The sequence below is a fragment of the Staurois parvus genome, unplaced genomic scaffold, assembly GCF_062004578.1.
Source record: "Staurois parvus isolate SC_StPar_1 unplaced genomic scaffold, SC_StPar_1.0 ptg000525l, whole genome shotgun sequence".
NCBI classification, from domain to species: domain Eukaryota; kingdom Metazoa; phylum Chordata; class Amphibia; order Anura; family Ranidae; genus Staurois; species Staurois parvus.
This window is the reverse complement of record NW_028318321.1, coordinates 11,060,482-11,077,576: the sequence shown is the minus strand read 5'-3', so window position 1 is coordinate 11,077,576 and position 17,095 is coordinate 11,060,482. Positions and strand designations below refer to the sequence as shown.

At 44.7% G+C, this 17,095-nt stretch overlaps 1 protein-coding gene across 3 annotated transcripts in view; it reads right to left on the bottom strand.

Moving 5' to 3' along the window:
* Positions 1 to 2,614: 2,614 nt before the first annotated feature.
* Positions 2,615 to 17,095, bottom strand: part of LOC149451742 (alpha-2-macroglobulin-like) — a 293,088-nt gene continuing 278,607 nt past the window's right edge. For all 3 annotated transcript variants that reach the window (XM_089690338.1, XM_089690339.1, XM_089690341.1), the window contains 2 exons: positions 4,910 to 4,951; positions 2,615 to 2,763 (listed from right to left, as the gene is read on the bottom strand). In XM_089690338.1, coding sequence (XP_089546464.1) covers positions 2,741 to 2,763; positions 4,910 to 4,951 — 65 coding nt within the window. In that variant the 3' untranslated portion in view covers positions 2,615 to 2,740. The remainder of the gene's footprint in view (positions 2,764 to 4,909; positions 4,952 to 17,095) is intronic.

Sequence of the window (17,095 nt, the reverse complement as noted above, 5' to 3'; positions counted from 1 at the left end):
TTCAGCTTGTATGGCAAATGAACACGCACTTCTCTGGAGAAAACTGCATTTTCCTTAAGCAAAGATGGCCGCAATCGCACTTCCGGTAAAACGTAATTGTGTCATACGTCACGTGTACTGACGCGTTTCGTCACATCCTGGACTTTGTCATCAAAAAAAAAAGCTGAACACTAAAGAATAAAGGGCTGCATGTGAGCTCTGGTGCTACAGGCTGGGTATACGTTTCAGGCATGTGTGTGGGGTGTGAAGTGGCAGAACACTTGGCATTTATTGTAGCTACAAGGCCTCATTCACATGGTACTGCCGTTTTCTTTACAGGATCTTTCCAGCAGAAGCTGCAAGCAAGATTGTATATACAATGGCTCTGTACACGTTACGTTTGAGCAACATTTACATGCTTACAGCCTTACAGAGCAAATGGTGTCTATTGGCCACCACCTCTGCTCTGCTCTGCTCTGCAAGGTGCTAGGACACAGGTAGCTTCTGCTGTCTGCATCTATGAAGGACACCAATCCTGCCCCAAACAGGCAATTGCAGGGAGCATACAATGATGATTGAATGAATCAAACATGAAAAATCAATAGTGTGCAATCAGTGTTGCTGACAAAAGCCTGGTACACACGATAAGAATATCGGATGAATTTTTTTGTTTTGTTTTGTTTTGTTTTTGCATGCTAGTCTCATATTGGAAATTAATAGGTCACTAGTGTTACGAAAATTCAGACAAAATACAACTTCCTGTGATGATGTGAAGTATTGTAATGTTTTCTTTTGTTTCCAAGCATGTGTAGTCTTGGTCACTCGATTTTCATGGACAAATACTATATAGATTAAATGAAAACTGTTTTGTTATCTTACAAGAAACATTTTTGTACTTATTACTTCAATTTCGCATGAACTGTGATGGTCAGCTCTCAAAAGCTGTGTACTAACAATCAGATTATTGGAGGATCACTCTGAAAGTGGTATTTTTTTGTCTGATTTTTTTCACACATTGATATTTACCTGTTGGTGATGAGCAGCAAGCAAAGGGGGTGCTGTATACTGGTATACATATAAACATTGCGCAAATGTTTACATGCATACATTGGTAATTACACTTCTATATATGTCTATGGACGCAGCTGTGTCTTTCTATGCTGCCAAACGCAGTGCAAATTTATACTTTAAGATGCAGTTGTGTGTATGGGCCCATAGGCTTCCTTAGTGCTGAGTTCTGATGGATAGAAAAGTATATGCTGTGTGCATCTGAATGCAGTGACTTCAACACCTGTGTGAATAAGCCCTAAAGCATTACCTATTTTATCTTCTATTAAGGGTTTTAGGGTTTAACCTTTAGTAGTTCTGCCACTGGGTGAAATGCTCAGCACGATCATGGGATGGATGGAATGCTCTGCGGTGTATTATGGGATGGGTGGTATGCTCTGCATTGTATCATGAGATGGGTGGAATGATCTTCAGGGTATCGTGAGAGGGGTGGAATGATCTTCAGGGTATCGTGAGGTGGGTGGAATGATCTTCAGAGTATCGTGAGAGGGGTGGAATGATCTTCAGGGTATCGTGAGATGGGTGGAATGATCTTCAGGGTATCGTGAGGTGGGTGGAATGATCTTCAGGGTTTCGTGAGGTGGGTGGAATGATCTTCAGGGTTTCGTGAGATGGGTGGAATGATCTTCAGGGTATCGTGAGAGGGGTGGAATGATCTTCACGGTATCGTGAGATGGGTGGAATGATCTTCAGGGTATCGTGAGGTGGGTGGAATGATCTTCAGGGTTTCGTGAGGTGGGTGGAATGATCTTCAGGGTTTCGTGAGGTGGGTGGAATGATCTTCAGGGTATCGTGAGGTGGGTGGAATGATCTTCACGGTATCGTGAGGTGGGTGGGATGATCTTCAGGGTATCGTGAGGTGGGTGGAATGATCTTCAGGGTATCGTGAGGTGGGTGGAATGATCTTCAGGGTATCGTGAGGTGGGTGGAATGATCTTCAGGGTATCGTGAGATGGGTGGAATGATCTTCAGGGTATCGTGAGGTGGGTGGAATGATCTTCAGGGTATCGTGAGGTGGGTGGAATGATCTTCAGGGTATCGTGAGGTGGGTGGAATGATCTTCAGGGTATCATGGGGTTGGTGGAATGTTCTTCAGGGTATTATGGGGTGGGTGGAATGCTCTGCAGTGTCATATGGGACGGGTGGAATGCTCTGCAGTGTGTCGTGGGGTGGGTGGAATGCTCTGCAGTGTATCGTGGGATGGGTGGAATGCTCTGCAGGGTAGCTGCACAGCTGCATACTGCACTGTAGGGGGAGGCAGGAAGTACAGCACTTGAGAAGATATCTTTACCTCCATTTTGCTGAGTGTGTATATTGTCTGGCCAAACTCCCAGCGTTGATGCACAATGGGGAGTTTGGTCTCTCTACCAGCCGCCCAGGCCCCCTGGAGCAGGTACACAAGCGCTCCTTAATGGAAAGTCTTTCTTGGAGTCTGGTATCAATGAGAATGGCAAACCAGATCATCTCCTCAAGATTCTTGGGTATATCTTAAATGTTATCAGAGAGGCCATGGGAAAAGCATAACTATTGACTTGACAGCAATAACTATAAAATAATGAAACAGAAATAATGTGACGCATGCTATGATGGATTTATTGTTGCAGAACACAACTTCAACATAATATATGCATCCTACATTACTGCAGGCCTTTCACTTTCTGGAGCACTTCAGTATGGTTTGTTTTTCCTATGTTTATTTTTCATGTCCTGTAGTATCTGGAAAGAAATAAAAAGTAGGAGAGGAACATGGTTTTACATTAAAAAATTGACACACTCAGTTATACACTATATGGTTATAACTCCTCAAAAAGGCCCTGTCCTCTGGCCACATCATAACATCACCCAGCCCATAGAGGCCAGAAAAGGAAATGGAGTGGCTATAGCACTGTATATTTTCATGCCAAAAACCATAATAACACAACTAAGTTATATTAAAATATAGAGTGTATTAGTGACTGATGGTTTCCTAAAGTGGAACTAAACTTAAATATAAACAGTTGCTAGCAGGTAGAGCTGTTTGGTAGAGGAGACCAGGGGCGGACTGACCATTTGGAAACTCGGGCACTGCCCGAGGTCATTAGGGGGCCCCATGAGATGCCCCTGGTACCTTTTTCATAGGCTTTTTTGAGTTTGGGCAAGGACACAGCGGCCCATGATCCCCTATTGCCTGGGGGCCCCATGAGTTGTCAGTCCCTGGAGGAGACTTTATAAGTTTCTGATGCCGAAAAAAATCCTTACACTATCTGCTAGAATTGTTTTCTTTGTGTGCACTGTTTGTGTCATATGAGCAGCGCAGTTTACAGTCCTGGTCCACTCCTACCGTCTGCAAGATGCTGAGAATTCAGCTGGGTGCTAGGGTGATGTAACAATAGTATTCATATCTAGGAGTTACATCATCAGTGACCAGCCAATGGCAGAGGAAAGAGGACACTGAGCCAGAAGAAGAAAGAGAGATGACAGAGGTGGAGGATGAAGTGACAAAGGGGAGCCAGGGGCCAAACTATAGGTTAAATCCTTGACATAATGTGCAAGGATGCTGACCATCAGCGGTTTCAGTTCTGCCCTAATTTCTGCACTTTTTTGATTATACATTAATATCTCCAATGATGAGACACAACCAGCAGATATACCTAAGTTGTACAGATCAGTATCTCCACAAGAATGTTCATTACGATAGCCTTTGGTGGCACAATACAGTGAGGTGAGCGGGTGTGAGCCCAACAATCCTCCCTGTTACCATATAGACACTGCATGCAGACAACATTAACTCTCCCTTTCATTTAATCTGAAGTTGCTGTTGGAGAGTACTATCTGTTAAGTTCCTTCATCCAGTTTGTTGCTATTGCACAGTGATAAACCTGTGCCCCATCATAAGCAGGGTGGAACTGAGGAATACACACACCTCTAGGACTAATCTATGCAAAGGGACTCCATCTACAGGGTGGCCGCTGACTGTGTATTTATGCTGTTGAAATATTGCTTGCTCATTTAAAAGGGGAACTCCTACGCAGATTTAGTATATTGTGTTGATATTTTGCCTGTGGTATCAGGGCTTAGAGGGAGCTGACTGACCAAGGGTCTTCTCTTCCCCCTCTTGCTCCTGGGATCATATTGGAGGTTTGTCAGATTCACAATAAGGTTTTTTGGTATTGTTGTCTCGTATATTGCTATAATTCTGCTTAAGGCTAAGTTTTGCAATGTGGGGAAATATTCACAGTTTATGATCTGTTTCTTGCTGACCTAATACTCTCTAGTAAACCACTATCTGGTAATCTTAATATTTCCATTGGTGTCCTTCACATTTGTGTTTGCAGTGACTGTATCTAACCAGGTGTGCCAGAGGGTAGAGGTTTTTCTTGGGGTTGAGGCATAGAACGGGGCACCCAAAATATTCAAGTGGCTCCTGCGGGGGAGCACTAGGTAGTGTTTTAGGAACACTGAGCATACCCTTTGGAAGCTAGTTTTGAATGGAATTGCTGGAAATCCTCCAAAAAGAGGTAATGCAGATAAACTCCCTTTTGCAGATATCTACAAGCAGAGGTGTAGCTACACACGTGAGTAAATATTCTGATAGCCTTCTGAGCCTTGACTGTTTGTCCTGTCTAAAACCTGCATTACACTTTTTCTGAGGCATTATTACACTGAAGGTAGAAATATATCCAGCTTTACACAATCAGTCTTATTTATAAAAAATCTTCAAAAGATAAATATCTCTTCCTATGTTCCTTTAATTTGCTAACATCTACTGAAACAATGAGTCTTGGAAGCTGAACGACTGAGCTCTCATCTCCAGAACTCTAAGTACATTAGGCGCTGTGCTGGGTGGAATATGAAAAACTTAAAATAGAATAATTGCACTTACCAGAGCTGCAGGGAGAGTTGTATTCTGAAAAGGCTTCTTCATCTAAAAAAAACAGCAACAAAGTAGGATAGTGTGAGCCAAAGTGTTTTTATTCAAAGGTATAATAACCGAATTGATATATGATAAATTATATCAGTGTCGTTCTACGTTAGCTATCAAATGAAAAACAATGTTTGGACTTTACTGTATGTCATGTCCTTTACTGACTAATGTAATGGTTATTTAAACCCTAACAATGAACTTCTCTGATGAAAATTAATTATATCAAATTTATAATTCGGCACTTATATTGATGGCAAGCTTGCAAAATATTTGGTTTTTATGATTAATCATAATTAATATTAATATGTGTGAATGGCCTTGGACAAGTGATCGTGTTAAAATTCTTCAGTTATAGCTGAGACAGAAAAAAAGACAGGAGTTATAAACTGAGCTAGTTAACCAGAAGAGAGCTGAGTATTCTATATTAGGGCATAGCTGGTTAGAGGACTCTGGTGTAAATGTCAAGGGTGTTAGAAGTAACCAAAATAGAATAAGTATTACATTATGTATTCTAATAGTATCTGTGTGTATTTAGTTTGATTTCTAAGTTGGTAATATTTTTACATACGTAGATGTGTGGTTATACAACATTGAGATGTTGTAAAGATACATTCTTAATTTATATTATCATTTAAATATGAGTAGCTGAGGTTACATCACCAGCTTATTATGGTCGTTACATATGTACCTGTCAATCAAAACACCATATATGTAGCGTCCCCTCCCTTCAATGAAATTGATCTGCTAAGCAGTATTGTTTGCCATACAAGGTTCCAAGATCCCAATTATGACGCTTACTTGCTTCATAAAAAGGGTCATAAGGGACAGTCTCGGACACACACTCACTCATACACACTCACACATGTCTGTCCATACAGATACACTCTGGGAAGCTGGAACAGGTGCTGTAAGACAAGAATAGTCACTTCCATCTACTTCCAGCCTCTTCCCAAAGACTCCAGAAGGACAAACCACATGGAAGAAGCACATGAGATAATGGACATAAGGGTGACACATCTTTAAACTTCTGCTTGATATTTCTGGTTTTATATACATGGAACTGTTCATGATACGCTTTACTTTGTTATTTTAAGCCATTGTGTGATAGAATAAAATCACACTTTATTTTTTATTTCAACGGCTCTTTCATTCATAATCATCTCAAGACACTAAAGAAGTATTATATGTGTCAAAAATCCAACATTCTCTCATTTTGTTTTCTTTTGGTTTGATAATTATACCATTTTAAAGCTTTTGTTATGTATTGCTAAGAAAACAAATACCCACGGATCCTGCCAGAAAACCAGAGATCTGCTAACTTCTTCAGTGAGCTAACAATGCTATGCTGAAATCTACAAAACACTTTTCCCCTTTTTCAAAAATGAACATAGGGGAAGGTGTTCTGTAGTCCCAACTCACTTCTTGTCTTAGGGTGACAACATTTCTCCTCCATAGATATAGTACAGTGAATTCTGAAAAAAGAAAACAAATGTGGCCACCTCATCAAAGAACTGGTATACTGCAATATAGATCTTTGTATGACACAAAGTTACATATCGTTACATAGTTAGGTTGAAAAAAGACACAAGTCCATCTAGTTCAACCAGCAGAAAAAAAACCCCTCCACATACACAATCCTCTATCCACAATTGATCCAGAAGATGAAAAAACCCCTCCAAGCTCTCATCCCCTCCAGCACTGCTTGTGTGAGGGATCATGTTTCAGTTCAGCAGGAGGCTTTCATAATTAAAGCGGTAGTAAACCGCATCAAGAAAAAAAAGAAAAAGAAAAACCCCGTAAGGTAAGAGCATAGTGTGCTAATATGCATTGCAGGAGGCTCTTTCTTATTAACCCTGCATGTTTCGGCTCTTCGCTCAGCGCAACCTCTGACACACAGGGTCAACTTTACACTGTGTGCACAATTATTAGGCTAGTGAGTATTTTGACCAAGTCATCATTTTTATGCATATTGTCCAACTCCAAACTGCATAAACTTGAATGCTTATTGGATTTAAGCATATCAGGTGATGTGTATATCTGTAATGAGGGAGGGTGTGGCCTAAGGTGATCAACAGCCTATATCAAGGTGTGCATAATTATTAGGCAGCTTCTTTTCCTCAGACAAAATGGGCCAAAAAAGAGATTTAACTGACTGAAAAGTCATAAATTGTAAAAAGTCTTTCAGAAGGATGTAGAACTCTTGAAAATTCTAAGATATCACAGAACTATCAAATGTTTTCATGCAAATGGTCAACAGGGTTGCAAGAAATGTGTTGAGAAAAAAAGATGCAAATTAACTGCCAAAGATTGGAGAAGAATCAAATGTGAAGCTACCAAGAACCTATTATCCTCCAGTGCTGTCATATTGCAGAACTGCAACTACCCAGAGTGCCCAAAAGTACAAGGTGTTCAGTCCACAGAGACGTGGCCAAGGTAAGGGAGGCTGAAACCCGACCACCACTGAACAAGACACATAATAGTCAAGACCGGGCCAATAAATTTCTGCAGACAGATTTTTCAAAGGGTACATGGACTAATGAGATGCGAGTGACTCTTGACGGGCCAGATGGATGGGCCCATGGCTGGATCAGTAACAGGCACATATCTCCACTTTGACTCAGATGCCAGCAAGGTGGAGGTGGGGTACTGGTATTGGCTGGTATATTTAAAGATGAGCTAGTTGGACCTTTTTGGTTGAAGATGGACTCAAAATCAACTCTGAAGCCTACTACTAGTTTTTAGAAGACACTTTTTTCAAGCAGTGGTACAGGAAAAAGTCTGCATTCTTTAACGAACACTATTATTATTATTATTATTATTATTATACAGGATTTATATAGTGCCAACAGTTTGCACATCGCTTTACAAAATGAAGGTAGACATTACAGTTACAATACGATTTGGTACAAGAGGAAACAGAGAGCCCTGCTTGTTAGAGCTTACAATCTAGGAGGAAGGTTTAAGTGATACAAAAGGTAATAGCTGTGGGGAATGAGCTGATGGAGGAAATAAAAGGCAGTTTACTGGTTAGAAGCAGGATAAGCTTCTTTAAAGAGAGAGGTTTTCAGGGATCGTCTAAAGGTGGATAGATTAGGAGATAGCTGGACAGTTTGGGGTAGGGATTTCCATAGGATGGGAGAAGCTCGGGAGAAGTCCTGGAGGCGAGCATGTGAGGAGGTGACACGGGAACTAGAGAGCAGAAGGTTTTGGGAAGATCGAAGAGAGCGGTTTGGTTGATATTTTGAGACCAGGTTGGTGATATAGCTGGGGGCAGAGTTGTGGATGGCTTTGTAAGTTGTTAGTATTTTGAATTTTATTCGTTGGGCTAGTGCAGTGGTGGGCAACCTTTTTTTTCAACTGAGCCAAATCTCGCCAAAACCACGATTGAAATTTATTTTGAGAGCCACATTTTTAAAACTGAAAATACATCCCCCATATAGTAATTCATCCCCCATAGTAATTCATCCCCCCTATAGTAATTCATCCCCCATAGTAATTAATCCCCCATATAGTAATTCATCCCCCATAGTAATTCATCCCCCATATAGTAATTCATCCCCCATAGTAATTAATCCCCCATAGTAATTCATCCCCCATATAGTAATTCATCCCCCATAGTAATTCATCCCCCATAGTAATTCATCCCCCATATAGTAATTCATCCCCCATATAGTAATTCATCCCCCATAGTAATTAATCCCCCATATAGTAATTCATCCCCCATATAGTAATTCATCCCCCCTATAGTAATTCATCCCCCCTATAGTGTCAATTCACTTACCTTTGCTCCGCGCGTTCCTCTCGCCGTGTTCCCGCGCCGTTCCGGTCTTCAGGGCGGACTGTGAGAGGAGAGGAGTTCGTCACGCTGCCCCGCCTACATCCTGGCTGCCCCGCCTACATCCTGACAGCCAATGTTTGCCACGCTCCGCGGGCCGGATTAAAAGGTCCGCCGGGCCGTAGTTTGCCCATTGCTGGGCTAGCTGCAGAGTCCTGACTTTTGGGGCGGCCGCCCGAGAGGAAGGAGGGGAGCGGGCGCCCGGCACACAGAAGAGCCGCATTGAAGTGTGTAAAGAGCCGCATGTGGCTCGCGAGCCGCAGCTTGCCGACCACTGGGCTAGTGGAAGCCAGTGGAGGGATTGGCAGAGAGGGGTAACAGACACTGAATGTTAAGGTGGATGAGCCTGGCAGCAGCATTCATGTTGGACTGGAGGGGGGATAGCCTATGTAAAGGTAAGCCAATGAGGAGGGAGTTACAGTAGTCGAGGCGAGAGATAACCAGGGAGTGAGTTAAGAGCTTTGTGGTATCATTGGTTAAAAATCTGGAGATGTTGCGGAGGTTGAGGCAGCATGATTTGGACAGGGATTGGATGTGGGCCTGAAAGGATAGTTCAGAATCCAGGGTTACCCCTAGCACCCTGGCATGCGGAGATGGATTAATAGTGGTGCTATTGATCCTGACTGAGAAATCAGTTGAAGAGGCACATGGGGGAGGAAATATTATGAGCTCAGTTTTAGATAGATTGAGTTTTAGGAAGTGGTGTGACATCCAGTCTGATATGTCTGTTAGTAAATCGGTGATACGTGAGGAAACTGATGGGGTGAGCTGAGGAGTAGAGAGATTTGTGTGTCGTCAGCATAGAAATGGTATTGGAAACCATGGGAAATTATCAGCTGACCCAAGGAAGAAGTGTAGATTGAGAATAGGAGAGGTCAAAAGACAGAACCTTGGGGGACCCCGACCGTATGAGGAGTAGGAGAGGAGGAAGAGGAGTTGTAAGTGACACTGAAGGTGTGGTGACATAGGTAAAATTCGAACCAATGGAGAGTACAGTCATGGAGACCAAGTAAATAAGAGTTTTTTGAGGAGGAGGGGGTGGTCAACTGTGTCAAAGGCAGTGGAGAGGTCCAAGAGTAAGAGTACAGAATAGTGACCATTGGTTTTAGCGGTTAGTAGGTTGTTTGTGAGTTTCTGTAGGAGAGCAGTTCTGTAGGAGAGCAGTTTCTGTAGAGTGTTGTGGGCAAAATCCAGACTGAAGGGGATCAAGAAGGTTATTCTCAATGAGGTGGCAGCTCAGCCAGTTGTAGACTAGACGTTCAAGGAGTTTGGAGGCAAGGGAGTAAGGAGATGGGTCTTAGGTTGCTAAGATTGTGGGGTCCAGTGAGGCCTTTTTAAGTATGGAGGTGACTAGCGTATGTTTTAGGGAGTTGGGGAAGATGCCAATAAAAAGGGAGAGATTGAAGATATGAGTTAAAGAGTGAAGGATAGAACCAGAGGGTGACCGTAGTATTTGTGAGGGAACAGGGTCCAGGGGACAGGTGGTTAGGTGGGCTTTAGAAAAAAGTTTACCAGCATCCTCTATAGTAGCTGGGTTAAACAAAGTAAGTATAGATTGTGCAGGTGGACAAGAAGTGTAGGGTGAGGGAGATATCAGTACAGTGGAGATCTCATCACAAATTGTATCAATCTTATTTTTGAAGTGATTAGAAATCTCCTAGCTAGTGAGTGAGTTGGTGGGTGGAGGTAAAGAAGGACAAAGTAGAAAGTTAAAAGGTAGAAAACAGTTTATGGGGATTGCTTGAAAGGGTGTTAATGAGAGTGATAAAATAGGTCTGTTTGGCAGTGTGGAGATAAGAATTGTATTTTTGAAGGGCAGATTTATGTTGGTTGAAGTCTTGCTGGGTCTTAGTGTTATTCCATAAACGCTCAAGAGAATGGCTATGTTTTTTGAGACATCTGGTATTGTCTGTTTGCCAGGGCTGTAGCGGTTGGGGCCTAATTCTGTATGTAGTGAGGGGGGCCAATGTGTCCACGGTGTCCACCATGATATGCAGGACAATGCTCCATAGTATGCATCGAAGTACTCCACAGCATGGCTAGCCAGTAAAGGCCTTAAAGAAGAAAGAATAATGACATGGCCCCCTTCCTCACCTGACCTAAACCCTGCTGACAACTTGTGGCTCCTTCTTAAATGGGAGTTTTATGGTCAAAACATCACTTTTACTTGACCACTGTAGTTGTTCAATAATGAATTTATTTCTCAGAAATACAACTTGCCTAAAAATTGTATACACGATGTACAGCTCCTGGACTCCAGACTCACGCTCCAGCTTTTTCTGAAGGCAATAATCAATCCTCCTACTTGACCTCTGCTGGGTGAGTATGATTTTGCGGTGGTCTGGGGTAGGTCAAGTGTAGCTGTTTTAGGTCCATTGATGACTGCATTTTTGTATATCAGTTTATACTTCATTTTGGTGTCATGCCAGAGTCTAGTTCTCACCTAGGTGGCGCTCTATAGTCGATTTTCCCTGTGGATTTGCACTTAGCACAGGAGATTGAATTGAAAAAAAAAATTCATTGTGAGTTCATTGATGTGCTGACACTGGTGCCTTTTTTGTTACAGAGACAGTTGAAAAATCAAACATATTAATGTTAATACTAAGGGTCTAAAATCAAAGCAGCTTCCTCACACTTTTCGGAACTGGCTGCAGGGTTTCTGCGCCTCTGCAGGAGTGCTCTGTTAAAAAAAAGTTCAGAGTTAACCCCTTCCCTATTTGGTGTGTGGATCTCATTAGGAGGGGCCTACAAAATATATGGAGGGCAGCGTTGTCAAATTTTGATACCCAGTCTTGCCTAAAAATGGCTGCCCAGAAAGAACTGTGTTTTGACTGCCGAAATGTTAGTCTATGGTTATTACTTATGTGCCGGCACAAGCTGACTCCCTTTCAGTCACCTTCACGGAGCATCAGCGGTATCCAAATAGGTATCTGCTGGCTATTTAATAAGAGCTACTGTGAGTGGTACACTGTATGTCACCTTATACATGAGTATTCCCTTTGCAGTGGTGCCACCCAGCGGTTGACTCTTTCTGAATGAGGAATATATCACCTGCCAAACCAGGTTCCAAGGTCGACCCCCCTAGGAGAATGAATGTCCTGAGGATGTTGCACTGGCTGGACCAGTGCCCCCCTCAGTAGGGAGGCTTAGATCTTACAATTGGGGTTTGATCAGGGGTTTTGGATCCCCTTTGTGCCATGGAGCTAGGTCGCATGGAAGGTCCATTTTGTCTGCCTCCCTAACACTTGCCTAAAACATGTGGGTTTCCTCACTTAAAGTGAGGAAAAAGTAGCTTCTGTCCTTGGTAAAATTTGCAAGGGACTCTTGTAAGCTCCAACAGTAGCAGCTTCAATCTCTTTTGGGCCAGCTTGTTTTCATACTCTGTGTACTTCTGATGGGCAGTGCCTTCTGTGGGCATCTATTGTGGGCTATGAAATGTATATCAGATACACATCATTACATACAAATTATTAGCCCTATGAGCAATGACTTGGAAGTGTGGTTGTTCTTCCTGCACACCTATAATGGTCATTCTTGCTCATACATGGAGGAATTGCTGAACTCACAGCTGTTTTTTACATGGATGCATCCAGCTCCTGTAGCTTTGACATTTTTTTCCAGGATCACTGGTCTGCTGAACCTTGGCCAGCCTCAATTTGTTTCAGGTCCCTTCATTCTTATTATTCATGTATGGGGTAACAATGCAGACCCTTACTGCTCTGTAGATTCAGTCTCCTCCATTAAACATGTTATTGCTTGGTGGTGTGCCACTTTTAACAATCTATCGTATGGTCTAGCATTGTCCCTTGCCTGGTTTGGGCCCATCACATACTTTGTTCTTTTTTATGGTTCTTGTTTGAAGTGGTTTCACCACAAGATGAATACCCAGGTTTCCAAGTCTGTCAGCAGAATTAATGGCATTGTTGTTCTCCACTAGGGTTTTTAGGGAGATAACAGTATTTTGTTGAGGTCTTATGGGGTTCATAAAAATGATTGGCCTCGACTTTATTATTACGATTATAATACAGGATTTATATAGCATCTCAGCATAAAATAAAACAAAACCAGACATCCCATGGTGTAAAACTGTAAGAGCTTTAATAATGGGGTCAAACAATAGAAATGCCACTCACAAAATAAGTGCCTGTCCTGGCACTAGGTGTATTCAGCCTTGTTGTGTATGAATGGAAGTTAAAATGGCCACCGCATTCGAAACGGCGGAAGTTGCATCATAAGTAGAGATGAGCGAATCGAAGTAGGCGAAGTGGAATTCGTTTCGAATATTGGAAAATTTTCGATTCGCACCGAATCTGAAAAATAGCCTACTTCGGACGCGCGAATCGAAATTTTTCCTAAAATGGCGGCGACATGTGCGGCGACGGAGCGGGGATGTCTGGGAAGGCGCGCAGACAAGGCGCGCTGACCCATAATGCATTCATTAATGACATGTGATCGCATTAGCCAATCAGCAGCCAGCCAGCCAGCACTGTGTAATGGTCGAGCTATAAATGGCGGCCATTTTAGAATTCTTCATTTGCCTCCAGTCATTCAAGAGAGGCAGACCGCTCTGTATTAGGGACAGAGTTAGGGCCACAGAAACGTTACTTGGGGACAGAGAAACGTTACTTAGGGACAGAGAAACGTTACTTAGGGACAGAGAAACATTACTCAGGGACACAGAATTGTTACTGAGGGCCACAGAATCGTTACTTAGGGCCAAAGAAACGCTAGTTAGGGCCACAGAATTGTTACTCAGGGACAGACACAGAATTGTTACTGAGGGCCAGAGAATTGTTACTTAGGGCCACAGAAACGTTAGTTAGGGCCACAGAATTGTTACTCAGGGACAGACACAGAATTGTTACTGAGGGCCACAGAACTGTTACTTAGGGCCACAGAAACGTTAGTTAGGGCCACAGAATTGTTACTCAGGGACAGACACAGAATTGTTACTGAGGGCCACAGAATTGTTACTTAGGGCCACAGAAACGTTACTCAGGGACACAGAATTGTTACTGAGGGCCACAGAACTGTTACTTAGGGCCACAGAAACGTTAGTTAGGGCCACAGAATTGTTACTCAGGGACAGACACAGAATTGTTACTGAGGGCCACAGAATTGTTACTGAGGGACACAGAACCGTTAATTAGGGCCACAGAATTGTTACTCAGGGACACAGAATTGTTACTGAGGGCCACAGAACCGTTACTTAGGGCCACAGAATTGTTACTCAGGGACACAGAATTGTTACTGAGGGCCACAGAACCGTTACTTAGGGCCACAGAATTGTTACTCAGGGACACAGAATTGTTACTGAGGGCCACAGAACTGTTACTTAGGGCCACAGAATTGTTACTCGGACAGACACAGAATTGTTACTCAGGGACACAGAATTGTTACTGAGGGCCACAGAACCGTTACTTAGGGCCACAGAAACGTTACTCAGGGACACAGAATTGTTACTGAGGGCCACAGAACCGTTACTTAGGGCCACAGAATTGTTACTCAGGGACACAGAATTGTTACTGAGGGCCACAGAACTGTTACTTAGGGCCACAGAATTGTTACTCGGACAGACACAGAATTGTTACTCAGGGACACAGAATTGTTACTGAGGGCCACAGAACCGTTACTTAGGGCCACAAAAACGTTACTCAGGGACACAGAATTGTTACTGAGGGCCACAGAACCGTTACTTAGGGCCACAGAATTGTTACTCAGGGACAGACACAGAATTGTTACTGAGGGACACAGAATTGTTACTGAGGGCCACAGAACCGTTACTTAGGGCCACAGAATTGTTACTGAGGGACACAGAATTGTTACTGAGGGCCACAGAACCGTTACTTAGGGCCACAGAATTGTTACTCAGGGACACTGAATTGTTACTGAGGGCCACAGAACCGTTACTTAGGGCCACAGAATTGTTACTCAGGGACAGACACAGAATTGTTACTCAGGGACACAAAATTGTTACTGAGGGCCACAGAACCGTTACTTAGGGCCACAGAAACGTTACTCAGGGACACAGAATTGTTATTGAGGGCCACAGAACCGTTACTTAGGGCCACAGAATTGTTACTCAGGGACAGACACAGAATTGTTACTCAGGGACACAGAATTGTTACTCAGGGACACAGAATCGTTGAATTAAAGAGTATGTCAGACAACATGCAGAGGAGTGGCAGAGGAGGCAATGTTTTAGGAGCGAGCAGACGTGGCAGCAGAGGAAGGGGTCGAGGCAGCACTATTCGCAGCCAGAGGCCAGTGCTCCCGGTGTCATCCAGCGGTCGTGTCTCCACCGACAACCCTGCCGTCATCGATTGGTTGGCTCGGTCGTCTTCCTCTTCCCAGGTCACCTCTGACACCTACAGCCAACGGTCGGTGGGTACGTCAGACACAACCGTTAGTTGGCATGGCCCGGGAGCAAGCCCACTGAAATCACGTGTCCTCTACCTGCCCCTGTCCTTTGCTGTTCCCTCACCAAGCGAAGTATCGCATGCTGTGGGCTCAGCCCCACTGTACAGTGAGGAAGAGCTAACAGAGGGCGGTCAGGAACGGGGGGAGACATCCGCCTTTTCAGCAGCCAGGCGAAGAAGTACTGGCGAGGAGAGTGGCTCGGTAGCCGGTCTAGAGACAGGTCTGTCTCCTGACCCAGACGCAGCCGAGGGGGCTAGTAGTGAGGCGGAGACCCTACTTGATGATGAGGAGGTTGATCGCACTTGGCAGCCTCGTCGTCATCAGGTAATTTCTTCCGCATCATCAGGAGAAGAGGGTGCCAGCTTGGCAGCGAGCGAAACAGTCGGTGGGTTGCCCAGGAGGCAGCAGGGTCGCAGCAGTGTCAGTGGAGCCAAACGGCCACGGAGTAGAGCACCAGCTCCACTGCAGCCTACCACCACGGCCAGTAGTGGTGCCGGTGCGCACGGAGGAAGTAGCAGTCAGCCAGTGAGGAGTAGCGGGGGCAAAGTTTCCTACTCGGTGGTGTGGCAATTTTTCGTCAAGCCGCCCGAGGAAGTAAACGTAGCCGTATGTCGACTATGTGGCCAGAAAGTCAAGCGTGGCCAGGGGGCCCATGTTGGGACTACAGTGTTGCGTCAGCATATGCAGCGTCGCCATTCGGTGGCCTGGGAAAACCGTGATAAAGATACGGCGGTTCTGCCTGCCCCAGCCCCCGCTCCATCACCCGCTCCGTTACTTGCTCCGTCACCCGACGTCAATCGCCCTCTATCAGCCAGTCAAGGCTCCAACACCTCTGCTGAGGGGAGTTGTCACTCGTTGGCATCTTCCGCTCGTTCAGATGCTCCTTCTCCTGCTACTCCTCTTCTCGGATTCCGTCAGCAGTCTTTCTTGGAATCCGTTTCCAAGAGACAACAGTTTGCGAGCACGCACCCGACGGTGCAAAAGCTGAACGTCCTCCTGTCCAAGTTGCTGGTGCTGCAGTCCCTCCCTTTCCAACTGGTGGACTCAGCACCTTTCCGAGAAATGATGGCTTGTGCCGCGCCGCGGTGGAGAGTGCCAAGCCGTCATTTCTTCGCCAAAAAGGCAGTGCCAGCCCTGCATTCACATGTAGAAGAGATGGTGGGCCAGTCTTTGAGCATGTTGCACGGCAGCGCCGACGTGTGGAGCTGTAACTACGGTCAGGGACAGTACATGTCATTTACGGCCCACTGGGTGAACGTGGTGCCGGCACAGCCGCACCAGCAACTTGGACAGGTCACGACGCTTTTGCCTCCACGTTTGCACGTCCTTGGTCCAGCAAACATGTCCGCCTCTACCACCTCTTCTTCCGCCGTGTCCTCAGCCGCCACCCCCGTGCCAAGTCCCATTACCCGACCGGCATATCACATGTGCAGGGCGCAACGGTGTCACGCTGTGCTGCACCTGGTATGCCTTGGCGAACGTAGTCACACAGGGAGGAACTTCTGAGTGTAATGAACAGAGAAATCGACAGATGGCTGTCTCCGCGCAAACTGAAAATCGGAACCATGTTGACCGACAACGGAAAGAACATGGTGTCTGCTCTGCGTCAAGGAAGGTTGTGCCATGCGCCATGCATGGCTCACGTGTTCAATCTGGTTGTCAAGCGGTTCCTAAAATCCACCATCCCACTGCAAGACATCCTTAAAATGTCACGTAAACTTTGCATGCATTTCAGCCATTCCTACACCGCAAAGCACACCCTCCTTGAGCTGCAGCGGCAGAACGGAATTCCACAGCATCGCCTGATCTGCGACGTTGCAACAAGGTGGAATTCAACCCTACACATGTTAGACCACCTTTACGAGCAGCGAAAGGCCATCACCGATTTC